General features: G+C 29.4%; 1 protein-coding gene across 1 annotated transcript; it reads left to right on the top strand.

The window, feature by feature from the left end:
- The first annotated feature begins 11,203 nt into the window (after positions 1 to 11,203).
- LOC139089541 (anoctamin-4) lies at positions 11,204 to 17,466 on the top strand. Its single transcript, XM_070639095.1, has 16 exons — positions 11,204 to 11,349; positions 12,475 to 12,674; positions 12,752 to 13,856; positions 14,335 to 14,748; positions 14,834 to 14,947; positions 15,027 to 15,260; positions 15,443 to 15,608; positions 15,688 to 15,835; positions 15,898 to 15,967; positions 16,042 to 16,111; positions 16,187 to 16,246; positions 16,312 to 16,404; positions 16,505 to 16,511; positions 16,675 to 16,720; positions 16,789 to 17,263; positions 17,336 to 17,466. Exons 2-16 carry the CDS (start codon positions 12,484 to 12,486, stop codon positions 17,464 to 17,466), a joined length of 3,324 nt encoding a protein of 1,107 aa, XP_070495196.1. The 5' UTR covers positions 11,204 to 11,349; positions 12,475 to 12,483.
- Positions 17,467 to 17,917: the final 451 nt, after the last annotated feature.

Below are 17,917 nucleotides of genomic sequence, written 5' to 3'. Positions count from 1 at the left end.
AATTGTGAAAGTAATAAAGTACTATCATCAAGTAATATGGGAGGATACAAAGGAAATTTTACAGTACAAATTTGTCAACTTCTTTGATTATGATGTTTGAAGAGGAAGTTTGGGAAAATTACGTTATATTTACAAAAAGAATGACTTTTATGAAGGTACGAATTATTGACAAATGATGAATTTTTACCATAAACTTGAAATTAGTTTGAATAATCTTCATTATGAATACTTTTGTAAACTTTCACTTTTTCACAGTCGAAAGGTGTTTGACCTAATCGAGCAACAACTAGTCATTAAAATTCTCATCACGGAATATAAAAACGCTTCATATTCATCGATAATCCTCAATCCCTTTCCACGATTCGATTTTATTACAATCAAAGGAGATAAAAAATTCAATTCCTAATGTAATTTATATCTGATGAAATCTCATGAGATATAAACGTGCATACGAATCGAAATCCAAGATGTAGTAATCCACGAGAGAGAAATGAGATGAAAGAACTTTTTATTACAGCTCACAAAACCGTAAGATTTGAATTAAATAAGCCATTTAAAAAAGATTGTTAAATTTTTTTCATTGGAATCATTAAAAAGTTTTTCTTTGAAATTTTAAAGTTTCAAATTGCGCTGCTCGGTATGATTTTTATGTCGTCGACGACGGTATTCCAATTGCTTATTAAAATTCACAACTATCTGCAGACAGCTTTTGAGTTCTCATTATAAGAATAAAAAAATGTTCAAAAAAATTTAGAGGTGTTTTGTTGAAGCGCATTGGTAATTAGGCTAGTTGAATATTAAAAATTTTGATGAGTTTAGCTTAACTAACTTCATGTTTTGCATAGTCAACTTTCTTTATCTGCTGTGTATAACAGTTTCATCCCATCTACTCGACGTTACTAGCCTAACAAGTGGAAAAATGTCGGGAATATTAAACATGATTTGCAGCACTTATTAAACTTTAAAAATATGCTACAAAAGTTTCTCTGTAGCACAATTGCGCTTTTGCAAACTTATGATTTTATTCATTCTAAGAAAAAGTCAGCAAAAGTTCTTGTTAAAAGTGAGAAAAGCACAAGTATATTGCGAATATTCGACGACTATGAAATAAATGCAAACGACTAGTCAGCTAACTTCAAAGTTCTTCCGTTTTTTTATATATTCAAATATGAAGGAAATGTGGAGCACATGGAGAAAATCTTATTAAACTTTTTTTACGTCTTTCTCCTGGAAAAAACTCAAATGTGTAGCACCTTTATAGAATTAAGGTAAAAGGAATGGAATTATTACATTTATTTTTAGCATCACAGCACGAATCATTGCCGTGTAAAAAGGTTCGTTGTACTTTTTTTCGGCTGACATTATATAGAAAATGAAACAAAAAAGGAAAAAAAATCTGTGAATCATTCAAGTATATTCATCGCATTTCATTCATAATTCCTCACTTACTCTTTCAATCTCCACCGTCACCTTCCTCTTTCTATTCTTCTTTTCTTTTAAAAAGCTTTTGTGTGTAAACTTGTTATATGAATGGAAGTGACGATGATAAAATGGAAAAAAGCAAATAACTGTGAAGAAAAGATGAGAAAAATTGGAGTGCGTAAAAGGAGAATTCTTATTTTTAATATCATGAATTAGATTTTTCGCTTTTACTTTATGTTCCTATTGTTGCAAGGTTAAAGCATTAAATATGAAAAGGTGTTGCTATAAGTGAAAGTATACGAGGTTTAATTCTTTTGAAAGGGCACGAAAAAATTTTGTATTCACTCTTCTTTAATGCAACCAAATATATTCCATCAAAAGGTATGAACTGTTTGAAAGATCATAAAGCTTCTCTTTGATCCATTGTGTATCCAGTAATCATCATATATAATTCCGATACGATTTCACGTTTTGCAGATTGCAACAGTATTTTGAATACAATGTAATGAGATTTCATGAAGGTAATTTGAATACTTAAAGGATTACATGAGTTGTTGAACATTTATATATAGACGTCTGCGGTTTATCACTGGGTGAATTATTCTCAATACCTGTCGAATTCGAGACGATAATTAATTGTTTTCAATGTACTGTTCAGATATTTTACATAATTTGTCTCTTGTTACTAAAATTTCGAGATACTTAATTACTTATTTATGTAACATGGAATGATATAAATTTTTGGCGAAGAAGTTGTAAAACTAAAGAGGCGCCAGATGTGTCTATATTATCAGTTTCAAAGGATTTTACTGTAAATTATTGTACTAAACCCTTTTAATTCATACCTCTATAACGGAATCTTTTCCCCACAGTCATTAATTTCTGTATTAAAATAATTGAAATTAAAATTGCCTCTCTTTGTATTTATATGGAGCCTTTAGTACACCAAAACGTAAATAAAATTTCACTTCCAAATATAAAATTAGTTTATTAAAAAAACTTTTGTAATACCGCTTAATAGTCTCCATGGAAATTAATTATGTAACAACAAATAACCTTATTTTGCAACACGTTTATAATGTTGCTAATGGTAAATATTATTTATATATAGGCTTATAAATCAGCTGAGGGAGAACAAGCATCACACTTGTATGTATGGTCAAAGCTCTATTAAACTCCAAAATAGTGAAAATATTTTGGGTAAATATTCATCGAATTTTGCTTTCAAATCACGTGCTGATAATAAATGACTTTGGAAGAAAATAAGTTTTTCCTATTCGCATTTTATTTTTGTTGTTTATTTGAAGCATACGGAGGATTGAAAGCTGGAAACGTTTGAGATTAGAGGAAGTCTAGTCAAGATTAGAAGATTTTTCATCATGAAAATTGATTGCATTTTTGGACATGTTAAGGTAAATGCTGATTCATTGTTTTAATATAATGAAGTGTTCTGATTTTGATCACATATCAGCCTCTCCTAAGGCGCATTTTAGGGAATTGTCACGTATGTTTCCGTGACATAGATAAATAGTTTAAATTCCCAAAAACTCAAAACCAAAGGATTTGTTTCTATAGTGAATTCCAATTACAATATAAGGACTGCCTTCAAAGAAAGATATTCTATTTCATCCAATACATTATAAACACAAATACAAAATCAAGATGTTCCGCATATATAAGATACAAATTCAATACCAGAAAATTGCATTCTTAAATTTCAAAGAATATCGATTTGCCTGCAGAAAATTTCAGTGCCATTCAGTTTATGTCTATGATGAGCCATCAATAACAAATGAACAAAATTTTCTGCAATTTCCTTTTCATTTGTTGTATTTCGAAGTATTGTCATTAAAGCAATTGAAGAAAAAATAGAGTACATAATGTATGCAGGAAGATGTATTCTTCATGCAATTTTAAAGTCGAGACACATACGTGAATGTATTCAAAATGATATGTATTTGAGGGAAAAAAAAATTTCATCATAAACAAAGGCAATAAAATTTTTATGAGACTAATTTCATTTTATGGGAATTTAATCAAAACAAGAGACAGAGACAGACACGTCGAGAGGGTGAATATCTCAGTAGAAAATGTTTATATTAATAATGACGATGAGGAAATGTTGAAGACATGCGAAGATGTCTTTTAAAAATTGAATTACGTATGCTTTCGTGATTTTTTATGCTTGAAGTATATGAAATAAATACTTCAATTTATGTCTTTAAACAGATAAATAAATAAACAAATAAGTAATGCATTTGAGCACTTAGACCTGATCCTGACATACAAATAGAAATCCAATATTAATCAATTATTTTGATTATGATGATGATAAATCTACTCTAAGAAATTTGACGTCAATAATTCAATTTACTTTTTATTATGTGCATAAATGCAATATTTTTTACAACTCAATTTTCAGTATGCCATGATGATGATGATGAGGAAAAGCAGAAAGGCAAATATTTATTTAATATGGAAATAATTTAATATGAGAAAATTTTTACAGTTCAACTGAATATCTTCATTAAGAGACGAGTAATGAAGAAAGTAAGTTGTCTATCAAGATTCTCATCAGTCATTGGTGACTAGAACAGATAATTTAATTTTCAGTCTTAATTATGTTTTATTAAATTTTAAAACGAGAATGATTATATTATGGAAAAGAAACTTGAGTTAAAATTGAAAGTTGGACATCTAGAAATGAAACAATGCATTTAAATTTTCATTTACAAATGAACTGAAACTGAAATTTAACTTTATTTAGTTTTCTTAGTAATATCAAATTGAATCAGAAACATTTATAAATTCGTTTAAAATTTAAATTATTCATAACAAAAACCAATAGACTTGACGATTATGCAGCAATATTTTTGAATAGATCCTTCCGCATATTCTTTTATAAAATTATTGAATCCTTTCATATTCAATTTTTGTGAATTTTCTTCATATACAATCATTTTTCGAAAAATTAATGATACATATCAAAAATATGAAATATACAAAAGTGCTTGAGATGTGGGCTGGTATTTATTATAAAATTGTATTGAAAAGCATTTTCGAAGGATTTTTGTACAAGTTTTTTTAAAGCTTTTAATAGTATTCAAAATCCTTTTTACTACACAAAGTAAAAATAGTTCTCATATTTCATAAATAATCTACAAAAATAAATCTGAATCTCCACGAAATTTCAAATGCTAAAAATGTAACAGGAATTTTTCTTCATACAGATTTTTCATCGTTAGGATATTGCAATATTGTGAATATCTGTTCTAATTTATTTTACAAGAATTATTGTTTCACATTCACTAATCTGATATACACGACAAAAATATATTTTTTTTCACTCAACAGTTGCAATTCTACAACTCTTAATATACATCATGTATAAATAAGGATAAAAAAATATATATTCTGCAGAGACGAAGCTCTACAGTTCTGTGCATTCAAATATAAAATAATTTATTCATTCATTCATTGTGAATATGATATGTGATATGGTACGAAACACTGCATCGCTTATGTTATGTGCATGTATATAAAGATAAATAGAAATAAAAGAAATTTCAATGAAATATTTTAAAATAATTGTGGATGTGTAGGCGTTTTCATCAATTCATAATATTCAAAATAGTAAACAACAGGATTATATTGTATTTATTTTTAAAATTGTATAGACATGATTATTAAGAAGAAGGAAATGTACAATAAAATGTGAAATGTAGACATGAACTGATCATACATATAAATTACACGTGCTGAAGGGAAAAGTTTGCATGTTTGTAAACCTTTTTGTACTTTTTCATGGACATGCTATTAATAACTCTTTGAAAAAAAGCTATGTTGAATAGAAAAGCTTCCAAAACAATTTAACAAAACCGCAAAACAATGTTGATTCCCTGACCACCATAAAACATTAACTGAACATGAAAGGGATGAAAATTTTACCAAACTTAAGTACTTCCATAGAAGATTCAATTTATATCATCGCAAAAATATTAAATTGAATAATGAACCACACAATAAATTGATCATAACTTGATGAATGTGAGCATAAAATTTTTACGATCGAGTGTGACGCTTGAATGACAAACATTATTCCTTACAGTTTGGATTATAACAAATGACTGACGGTGTGTGAAATAAAAATCAACTTCCTTAACATCATTGAGCTTTTTTGACGAAGCAATCATTAAAACAGACATGCGCGATGAGTCCTTATGAGGTGAATTGTCGTTGATGTGAGGACTTGGGTGGTTTAATTAGACACTTGATTATTTGTAAATAAAACACAGCAGCACATTTGCATGTACTTAAGAATATTGCATAAGAAATGCATTGCGGAAGTTAGTCAATTATAAATATTGCAAGTCAAGCAAAGGATCAAAAGTTTAAACTCATAATCTTTCACTTTTTTGTGATGAGATAAGTCAGTCTATGAGAAAATGAGGAAAATATTTTAAATAATTAAGAAAAATCATTAATTATGAGAGAATCCTGCATCTTTTTCTTTCCTTTCAAACATAATTAATTTTTTTATCGCAATTTTTCTTTCTTTCGTTGAATTAAAGGAGCTGCCTGGAGTATTTATTTATGTGGAATCATTATCGTAAGTATGAAGAAGAAGAAACTAATGCAAGAAGAAGTAAAATAATCGCTTCCAGAAATTTATTTTTATGTGAATAATTTTTCCAAACAATTTTGTAATTTATCTTCATCACCGTGCTCTCAATGTACTTAGTCTTACGAAAAATACAGGTATAAAATAGAAAGAAACCCAAGTGCATCGGAATTTTTTTTTCCTTTTAAGAAATTGGAGTACTTCAAGATATGGAAAGTATTGCAGAAGATGTAATAAATTATTGAAAATTCAAAAAGGATGTGAATGAATAAGACGCGTTTATCAGAATGAATGGTATTTAAGTTATGACATTTTGAAGGATGGCAGGCTGTAAATTTATTGTTTAAGGCTCTTTGGGAATCTTGACTGACTTTTATAAGTTTTCGCATAATGTATTCAGTTTAGACTTATTGTACGATTAATGCTTGTTGAATTAAAAAGTTATAACTGTTTATGACAAATACCTGTTGCCTTATCATTGCATGTCTATCAGCATTGACAGTAAATTTGTTTAATTGTTGTTTTAGTTTATTAAATGAACTAATTGACATAGATAATTATTAACGAGCAACTGTTCCACTTTCAAAATTAATATATTAAAGAATGAATTATTTCATATATAATTTTTCACACTATATTTCAACCTGTCGAAGAAAGCTTTAATAAATTACAATTCCTTCTTATTACTCTCCAAAGCAACGAAGAAGAAATTAATCCAATCTCACAACATAAAGAAAGAAAAAAAAACTTTCAAAAGTTCAGAAAAAATACCATAATCTCACTTAACTATTTTTCTTTCATTGCACTTACAAAATTACTCACTAGCCTTAATGTCGACGATATAACAAAAAACGGAATAAAAATAGATGGAAAGTTTTAAATGAAATAAATTTTTCATGATCATTTAAAAACTTTTTTCTTTCTTGAAATGATAAATCCTTCGATAATTACGATACTTTTTTTGGAAAACAACTTTTCAATAGATAATATAACGATTAAGGGTTGGGAAAAAATACAAAACATCGTACATGGAAATAATTCCCTTTACAGCTATGATAAATAAAAATTTTAGCACATTTTTTTATGAAAGCAGAAACATGAGACATTAAAATCCCACTTCAACTAGCAAAGCATAACATATTGACAAACTTCAGCTCCCAGAACCGCAATGGTATGAAGTCTCATACATGAGAGAGAACATTAATTTGATTTGTGTTATTTTATATCGGACCCTTGAAAAAATTTACTGTTGAACTTTATAAAATAAAATGAAAAAGTTTTGTTTTGAAGGATTTGGATGATGTACATGACGTGGGAGCTTAAGCATATTCAAATTCAATCAATTTATAGGGATGAATATGGTATGAAAACTTACAAGGGTGTTTAATTTTACATGTTTTATTGCTGTCAAGTTAAATTTAATTTTAAACACCCAGAGAGAGCAGAAAAAAGCTATAAAAATAACCAGACATGAACACATTCACATTCGATTTAATATGACAGATTTTTTTACTTTTTATTGACTTAAACGATCGTAAAAACAACAGTTGTCGGTAAACGCATAAAATGAATGTAAGTACAAAAGAAATAATTGTATTTATAGAACAATGAATGGCTCAAAATAACTATTACAATGAGAGGTAAGAGGAAACATAAGTTGAATAAAAAGAAAATACCATGAGAAACTTCCTCAATACGATAGTTAAAATATGTATCAGGTGTGGACGGAAAAATATAATTACGAAGCTTACGCTATGATATGATCCTAAATATTTCATGAAATTTTTCTTTCGTTATTGTTTCCATTGAAAATCTAAGCTCATGTAATATGACGTAAAGGCTTTTTACGAGTCTCGCACGCTATAATGTGTTGTTTGTTTGTATTTTGGTTACTCTTCATGGCTGTTTCCTTTTATTTTTGTAACTAATACCAAAAATATACTCATAGATACTTAAATATTGTGGCATTTAAGTGAGTGGGTGGTTTAAAATTTATGAGTATACTTTTACTAGCTCTATACTTGATTTTTCGGTTATTGAATCTATATTTATTTATTATTGTGTAAATATATGGGAAATTAGAAGCAATTTTCATATCCTTCGGTTTTCCTGAATTGAGTATTTCAAAGCTCTTTACCCAAAAAATTTCATCCCCAAAAAAATATCATTTAAAATTACAAAGTCAAAAAAAAAATTAAATTTATCAATGAAACTCATTCAATTTAATTCTATTAACTGAATGAGCAGCCACAAATTTATTTTTAACAAAATTAATTCAATAAAATCATAATCGGAAAACTCATTTATTCTATCCATTAATTTCAATTAATGATGATTTCCGTTTTGTCGGCGTAAAGGCTTTTAAGTATCAAATCGTGTAAACAGGATTATAAATAATTCAATTGAGTACCCTTAACCCATTTCCCGAAACTCTTTTCGTATTCACAACAATTTCAGTATTTTTTCCAGTACGTCATATCAGCGACATTTGAAAATTTGAGCATGAATGTTTAATATAGTTTCAGCCTTTCGTTCTTTTGAAATAATACTCAATTTACATGAAAACTTGAACACAGAAGCGATAATTACTAGGTTCTAGTTAAATATCAAATTGTTTAGTAAAGTGTTAAATATAACTCAAGAAACGGTTATATAAATAGACCCTCAGAAATAATTTATAAAGTACATATCATAAAAGTTTTAAAAGTTTGTTTGCTTACAACAATGACGCACTTATACACGTGGGTTATACTGTCTATTTTGTCAATGAGTTTAGAATTTCGGAATTTTGAAGTTTAACAATAACTCCTACTTATCTTAAAAAATAGCTTAAATGTCAAAAGACCGGTCAATTTTCATGATTATCTTTCAACATTCAATGAATAGATTTTCAATAAAATCGAACCTTCAAACTACAGGTCAAGTATAATAAATTGGAATAATAGATCACGTAAATCAAGTTATGAAGCATTACATATGCGATTTCATCGAACGATGAGCACTCGAATTAAAAGTCTATCTAGCATAATTCCTACTATTCACATGAGCAATCATTGCAGGCTTGCATACCGACATGCAAACATCATTATCATAAAGAATAATTCAATTATTGCCAAACAATCATCATGCACGCAGTGATATTAAATTTCATATGTGTTGTTCCTTATTCGAGTATTATCCTGGCAATGATTTAGCAAAATACGTCATAAAATATTCATGTACATCATTGTCTTTATCGTGACCAATAAAGCACAATAAATAAAAGTTCGGTTTCAACCTTGAATTTCTATGAAGCAAAAACATTTATGGACATGCGATTAATAATTAATGCATTCCGTTGGAAGTTTTTTTTTTCAGTTGCCATCATACATTCACTATATATCATTACAATTGTCATAAAGAAAATTTATTCCAAAAGATAGTTTATTGTTGTTTACATACAAAAAGCATGTGTATTTGTAGCTTTCCAATATCCACACGAATTGAATAATGTTAAAATCCTTTTCGAATTATTTTTGTATGGAGAGACTTACAACGACGTTTGGCAAACATTTTCTTCTTTAAAAGATAAATATTTAATCATAACATTGACATGCTTTTCAACGACAGCGTAGGAAGTAATAAATGTGACATTTCTAGAGTTGTTTTGTACAGTTTTGTTGTTGCATGAGATAATCAAGTATTTAGTATATCGTTACACAATTGCTATCGACGTAATCCTTCAAGATCAAGAGGGATTATTAAAGACCATCAATTTGTTTTTCTAGATAATGCTGAGTTATAAGCAAGTCTGAGATGGTGGGCGACCAATCGAGCGAGTGAGAGTGTTTTTTTAAGCCTTATTAAATTTTTGATTAATCTGCTTTTTTTAAGAGCAATACCTCGTCTGAATTTGAACATACCCGATCACCACATTTCATCAAATTAAAGCTTAAAGAACTTTCCAAAAATAAATTGTAGGTAGAAGACAATGTTCTGATGTGAATGTATCATATTATCACTGCAAGCATGTAAGATAATATAAGCTATAATAAATTTTCCACAACATTCTTCAACAGTTCCTAAGCAACAAGCATACAAGTCAACCGCATTGCAATACAGCTGCATAGAGAGCAATAATGAACTTTCACCATGACAATGTGTGTCATACACAAAACATACAAAATAGTAATGTCCTTTGGCGGTCAATTTCGATACATTGTCATTATCAATTATGTGTAAGAACGATGGAATACTGTTCATATGGTTGTATTCACACGACAGACATACAACAATCACTTTATAGCAGCTGGTCTTTCCATTGTGCCTTTAATTTATTTCATTTTTCCAATACAGATACTTTCATTTTACTTCGGGAAATTGTAGTGAATGGACATAAAAAAACGGTTTTTCAAAATCTATTTTTTTCAATCTACCATATTTTTTATTATCTGTAAAGAAGAGGTTGTAAATCAATCAGGACGAATATAATTGTGCTATTTTTTATAGTTTCGTATTTTTATCCTGCAATGGCAGCTGTGTTTGGAAGATAAATGCTAAAAATATAAAATATAATTTATAAGTTTATAGTACAATTCCGGATTATTTTAAAAATATTTATTAAGTGCTGTCTACTCAAGAAAACTTTATGATTGAAATTATCTAGCTAGTCAATATAAAAGTTTTACAGAAGTAAGCAAGTCAATGAAAAAAAGTTAACTAAATTATTCAAAACGATGAGAACAATTGATATCAATTTTTTAAAATGCCAACCTATCTAGGTTAAAACGTGAAGTGAAGTTGCAATAAAAAGAGTAAATTGTTTATTGTGCAAAGGAGTACTTTGAGAAATGGCAGTTAAAATAATTCATATTTAAAGACCAGTCAATAACTAGAACTTATTGAATAAATATCACTAGTTATTGATTTTTTTTTTACCTTCATATGTATATCCACACAACATATTCGGAATGTGAACTTTTTTCTGTGATAAATAATTCATCAATCACTTTATTTTTTTTCTTCTACATATGATGACCATAAGTTTTTATTAGAACCAAAAAAGTTTATGTTGTGACAGTTTGTGCCTTTCTAAAGAATTTACAAATAAAAAATCAATTTATTGATGGATAATGGACAAAAATAATGAAATGGATAATAATGAAAATTTTAATGGTACAAGACCAACTGGAAATGATAAAAAATTCTTAAAAATTTATTCTGGTGGATATGACGAATCATTAGATACTGGTGAATTCGGAAGAAAAGCACATTCAAGTCCGAGTAAATCGGGTGGATTTTTTAATGAGGAAGAAAAAATTTTTGAGGTGAGCTTACTTTCTTGTTCTGTCAACTTTCAAGGTCCCGTAGCTACATATTTTGAATATTTTAAATGAATGTCATGCTTTTGATATTGACTGAATTAGAAGTGTATAATTATCACTCATATCCAATCATTTTACTCTTTTTCATTGTATGTAATTACGCGATGTAAGAGAGAAATTTATACAATAAATGTCACATGTAATGCTTTCATAATTCATACTAATAATACCAATATCAACAAAATTATTAATATGTCCTGAGTGAGTTTAACTGATAAAAAAAAAAAATATTTTATGTAATTTCACAATTATAATGCTATAAATACTTTAAAACGTTCAATGAGAATCAGTTAAACTATTTTTAAAATTTATACTAAATAAATCATAGCAAATTGAGTTAGCTAATTTTTTGCTGTTGTTCTAGTAAGGTCTACATTAAAGCAAAATGTACTTTTCAACAGGTGGATTGTCTTCTTATCAATAGAACTATAATCCTTCATTTTTTACACTTAACATGTACATTGTATCCCCTAAAGCTAATTTCAACCCCAATTTCTTGACATACACCGAAATTCTTAAATTAGCCTTGACACAAGAACAAATCAACGGAATTTCATCAACAATTCTAATTAATCGTAGATAAACAAGCATAATAATCCCAATAGACTGTAGAAGTTCCATTAATAACCTTCGCATGTATGTTTTCCCAATATTTACATGATCATAAAGAATTAATAGACACATGCGAAATAAAATGACATTACACAATACAGTCGTTCTATTGATGATTACGATGATGGTGCATGCAATAAAATATATATGAATTTAGAAAGGAACAGACATGAGTTGTGACATGAATAGGATACTACTAACAAATATTGATTTCATGCGAATACATCTGCGATAGAACATTACAAAGTAAATTACATCCACGTATTGAAATTATATTGAAATTGCGTGATTTAATTTCTTACTGTTTTCACATTCACGTGCGTAAAAAATTAATACGGAAAAAAATCATTTATTGAAAGCTTGTTGTAGTCTTCTTATTTTTAGCTTCATTCAATCATTCAGTAATTTTTGTTTGATGTTATATTCTTTTTATAATCCTCATTTTCAATAATGTAGGAAGGTAAAATGTACAAGCATTCATCCAGTCGACAACGTCAAACCCGTTCAATGGATAACATTGTTGAGAAAACTGATCGTTGGCGTTTCAACAATATGAATACAAATAACAATCCACATTTAGTATTTATTAATGAGAGAGTCCACTCGAACATGAATAGTGAAATTGGAAAATCGGGTAGTAATGAGATAATTGAAAGGTAATAACATACATTCTCATGTCTATTCTATTTTCGTGTAGAGTACTATAAATTATTCAAAATTTACTTAATATTAGTGACGCTTTCGGACCAGTTGTTAATCTTAATCAGTTGCCAGGCACGCCAATGATAGATGATACATCAGACGTAACAAAGAGTTACGAGTCAGGTTTTAGTGTGTATATGAACAGTGACAGGCATCCGTCAATAAATGGAAGTTACGATGAGACTTATAATTCATTACACTCTAAAATTGGTCTCCTACAGAGATTTACAGAAATTGAGAGCATGCATCCGATGGCACTTGAGAGAAAAATCTCTTATAAACGCCGTAAAAAATTTACGAGTGCTGAAGCAATAAAGGAAATTTCACCCGACAGTGGTCAAGGTGATGAAATTTCACTTTATGCTGGTACACAAGACTATGATATTGAAGTCATCCATGGCGAAGATAGTGCCGAAAGACGCCCAAGTAAACAAGATGCTGAACTTAGAGACGATCCCGATTCACTTTTCTTTCGCGATGGACGACGTAAAATAGATATGATTTTGTGTTACGAAGAGGAATATGATGGTGCAATGACAGAACAACAAGCAATTCAACGTGAACAAAGAAGAATATTTCACGAAAGTCTAATTAAAGAGGGTCTTGATCTTGAGATTGAAGATAAAAGTCAGTCATTTGACGAGAAAACATATTTCGTAAAAATTCATTTGCCTTGGAGAACAGAATCAAGATATGCTGAAGTGTTGAACCTTAAGTTACCCGTTAAACGTTTCATTACAATAAGTGTAAAGCAAAACAGCGATGAGAATCCCTTATTTTTTAATAAACACGCGTTTCTTCGAAAATTTTATGCTCTCTACAAGAAATATTGGACAAGTTTTAAAATAATTACAGAGTATGACTACAGTTTAATAGAAAAAGAACCGTCATTCTACGCAGCAACATCTAGTGGAAATCGCGAAGAGCAATTTATCGTAAAAGATCGAATGACACATTACAATGGTTCTCAACGTAGTATGATAGTGTTTCAAATAATGTTACGAACAAAATATGATGATGGAGATAAATGTGGCATAAGGAGATTACTAAACGATGGAACATATCTTGCATGCTTTCCATTGCACGAGGGACGTTATGATAAACCGCATTCATCAGGGGCTATGCTCGATCGAAGAGTACGTTGAAACAGAGAAAATTTATTAACTTTATAAGTCGGGTCTTACTGAACGATGGAGTGAGAGGGTGAAGAGCTTTTTTTGCATTTTAGTTATGACAATGTTGAACATGCTAATGGAAAGTTGGTCGCCACAAAAAAGGAAACTTTTCCACTTAACTTGTTTTTCATCTCATTTTTCAATGCGACATTTATCAATTGAAGTTTTTTTTTGTCAAATAAAGATATTATTCTGTCAGTCTGGTCTAGTAATTGAACCTAACTCCATGACTAGTATTCATATTCAGATAAAAAAGTTTTGAGGCGATAGAATTTATATAGAATGAAAAGTTTAAGAGATGTAAAAAATGCTTAACAGTCACCCCAAGCCTTAACTTTTTCCACGTTCAGTTTTTCCCATAACCATTTTTCTTTTAAATACAAGCACATATTTTACACACAAAATGATTATAAATTATCAATTTAACAATTTATGACAGCTCTTATATAACGAGTGGGCTCATCCATTTAAGACATGGTACAAAAGACAGCCTTTATGTCTCGTAAGGAAGTATTTTGGTGATAAGATTGCATTGTACTTCTGTTGGCTCGGATTTTATACATATGCACTCATTCTACCAGCAATTGTCGGTTTTCTTTGCTTCATTTATGGTATATCAACAATGAATAGTGCCGATAATACGCCAAGCAAAGAGATGTGTGATGAATTTGGTGTAGGTCGAACAATTTTATGTCCTTTATGTGATAAAGCATGCAGCTATCAAATATTACATGACTCATGTTTATATGCTCAAATTACGTATTTATTTGATAATCCGGCAACAGTATTCTTTGCAATATTTATGTCTTTATGGGCTACGACATTCCTTGAGTTATGGAAACGAAAGCAATCGGTAAGAAAATTTAATATCCGGATCCAAAAATATATATAGCACATATACAACTTTTTTTATTTACTACAAAATAATTTGTCTGTAGATAATTATTTGGGAATGGGACTTGCAAGGTATTGAGAATGATGAAGAGCCGAGACCGGAATTTGAGACATCTGTCAAAACATTCAGAATTAATCCTGTGACACGAGAGAAGGAGGTTTATATACCAAAGCCAAATATAAACATTTTTACTAATTGATTTATTTTTATGTATGTTTCTTTTTTCCATTCCACAGCCCTATATGACATATTGGAGTCGATTTTTTCGTTTAATGGCAACAGGATCGATTGTCTGTTTCATGATTTCCGTCGTAATGGGAGCAGTTTTGGGGACAATTATATACCGTATATCATTGGTATCAATTATTTATAGCGGATTTGATGGTGCTTTTATTAAAAGTCATGCCAAACTGTTTACTTCTATGACTGCTGCTCTAATTAACTTGATAATAATTATGCTTCTTACGAAGGTATATTTGGATTTCTCCTTGTAATGAGAATTTATTGTTATGACTCAGGGGTGAAATTTGGTTTATTTGCTAAAAATAGTTCTGATTCTCACCTCAGAGTTTTTTTTTTCTGGAGGATAACATTCGAATGCACATTGAATAAATTAACTTTTTTCTCTCTATTTTCAACTGCTGAAATGTAGCTTTATCATCGTTTAGCAATTTATTTAACATCATTGGAAAATCCACGAACGCAAACAGAATACGAAGACTCGTACACATTTAAAATCTTTGTATTTGAATTTATGAACTACTATTCATCGCTTATTTACATTGCATTTTTCAAGGGGCGCTTTTTCGACTATCCGGGTAAGTTTACATAGCAGATATGTAAAATGTAATTCAATTTGAAATATGAACTTTTTTTCTCTATTTTTCACAAACAAAGGTGACGATGAAGCGCGAAAAAGTGAATTTTTCAAACTAAAAGGTGATATATGCGATCCAGCTGGATGCTTGAGTGAGTTGTGCATTCAACTCTCGATTATTATGATTGGCAAGCAGTTTGTAAACAATTTTATGGAATATCTCTATCCGTAAGTTCAATTTAAATAATTTTCAATTCAAGTTTCATTGCAAATTTTTATTAACTTCGTAGTGCTTTTTATAATTGGTGGCGCCAGTTCAAGCATCGGAGGGAGACAAAGGATCAAAAGCATATGCATATGGTAAGATAAATCAGAATAGAAAGGATAAATGAGTCATCACTTTCATAAAATCGTATTTTTATTATTCACGACAGTCATGGGAACAAGATTTTCATCTCCAGGATCCTGGTCGATTGGCTTTATTTGACGAATATCTAGAGATGAGTATGTTATTGAAAAATATTTCAACATAAATCCTTTGAAATGACTTTTTTAATAAAAAATTTCTTTTTATCACAGTCATTCAATATGGATTTGTGACATTATTTGTTGCTGCATTTCCTTTAGCACCTCTTTTCGGTAAGTCTAATTTTCTCTCATCTGCTATGGCACTTGCTAATCTTTTTCTCTCTTTATCTTCACAGCCCTTATTAATAACATCACAGAAATTAGACTTGACGCATACAAAATGGTCTCTCAATCTCGACGTCCTTTGGCAGAAAGAGTTGAAGACATTGGTAAATATTTCATAAGGAATCTTCTCTTTTATAGTCCCGTCATTCTCTTAATTATTTTAATTATTTTCTTTCTTTTCTTTGAACGCATTAACAACATTAGGCGCATGGTAAATATAAAAATAAGCATAAAACATAGCCTCATTAAATTAGATATTTAGAATTAAGCACATTCTTCCTAGTAAATTATAATGCTTAGTCATATAATCTGCACATCGCTTTGTAGAAAATTCGTTAAAATAACTAATTCTCTTTCATTTCATTCATTAAAAGGTTTGGGATTCTGAAAATCATAACTTATGTTGCTGTTGTCTCAAATGTAAGTATCAACAATGTAATAATAAGGATACTAAGAAGCAAAAAAAAAACTTTCTATTTTCATTTCAGGCTTTTGTGATAGCATACACTAGTGACTTCATACCAAGAATGGTATACAAATATGTTTATTCGCCAACAAATGACTTGCAGGGCTATATATATCATAGTCTATCATTATTTAATACATCTGATTATCGTGAGGAGTGGGGCACAAAAAATGAAAATGATCCTGATACGTGTAGATATCGTGGATATAGATTACCGCATAATGATACAGAGCCATATGGATTAAGTCCTGTTTATTGGCACGTTTTTGCTGCTCGTTTAGCTTTTGTTGTGGTTTTTGAACATTTGGTGTTTGTAATAACAGCAGTTATGCAATTCGTCATACCCGACATACCACGAGAACTAAAAACTCAAATGCAACGTGAACAATTATTGGCCAAGGAAGCAAAATACCAACACGGTCTTAACAAAGCTCAAGAGTATGACGATTTATTATCAGCAATACGAGATAATAATAGCAGTCATCGAATGGCGAGAAGTATGAAGATACACAAATCACGTTCTATTTGCAGTTCATCTTAATTCTTTTCTTATTAAAATTTACTTTTAGGTATCGGCAAAAGCAGTTGGGGTAAGCGATTGCGAATGGGAGAACATGATTCAGCAATGGATGTAACACACAAACATAAATCTAGAATGCCACTGGAATCAACAGTTTGGGAGACTGGGGAAAAACCCTAAGAATAATTTCTAAATAGTATAATTTTGGAATCATTAATAATAAGCATTAGTGCTGTTCATTTGAAATTTAAATGCAATTAAAATTATAATAATCATTCCTCATACATAATATATTAATCATTAATAGAGAATAATTTTGAAATAAAAATAACGAATCTTTCAATTTCATATTTATAAACTGCTACAATTTTTCTGCTATAATAAATTTTTTATAGCACTTTCAAAGCGTAACTGGATTTTACGAAGAAGCAAAACTTTTTTTTAAATTTGACTGACATGTGACAAAAAACCCATGAGCAAAATGGAAAATTTATAATTATTTCCGAAAATATCTTTACTAATTTATGATAAGAGAAATCACTGAAGATTAAATTTGTTTATTTTTGTTTTGTGATATTGCGTTACTTAATTTAAAATGCGCAGATAGCTACCTGATCAATATTGATTTTGA

The sequence above is a fragment of the Chironomus tepperi genome, unplaced genomic scaffold (assembly GCF_022539635.2).
Source record: "Chironomus tepperi strain 1889 unplaced genomic scaffold, CSIRO-AGI_Ctep_v1 contig_177, whole genome shotgun sequence".
In the NCBI taxonomy this organism is placed as follows: Eukaryota; Metazoa; Arthropoda; class Insecta; order Diptera; family Chironomidae; genus Chironomus; species Chironomus tepperi.
Note: the sequence above shows the minus strand (reverse complement) of the source record. Positions and strands in the feature narration are given on the sequence as shown.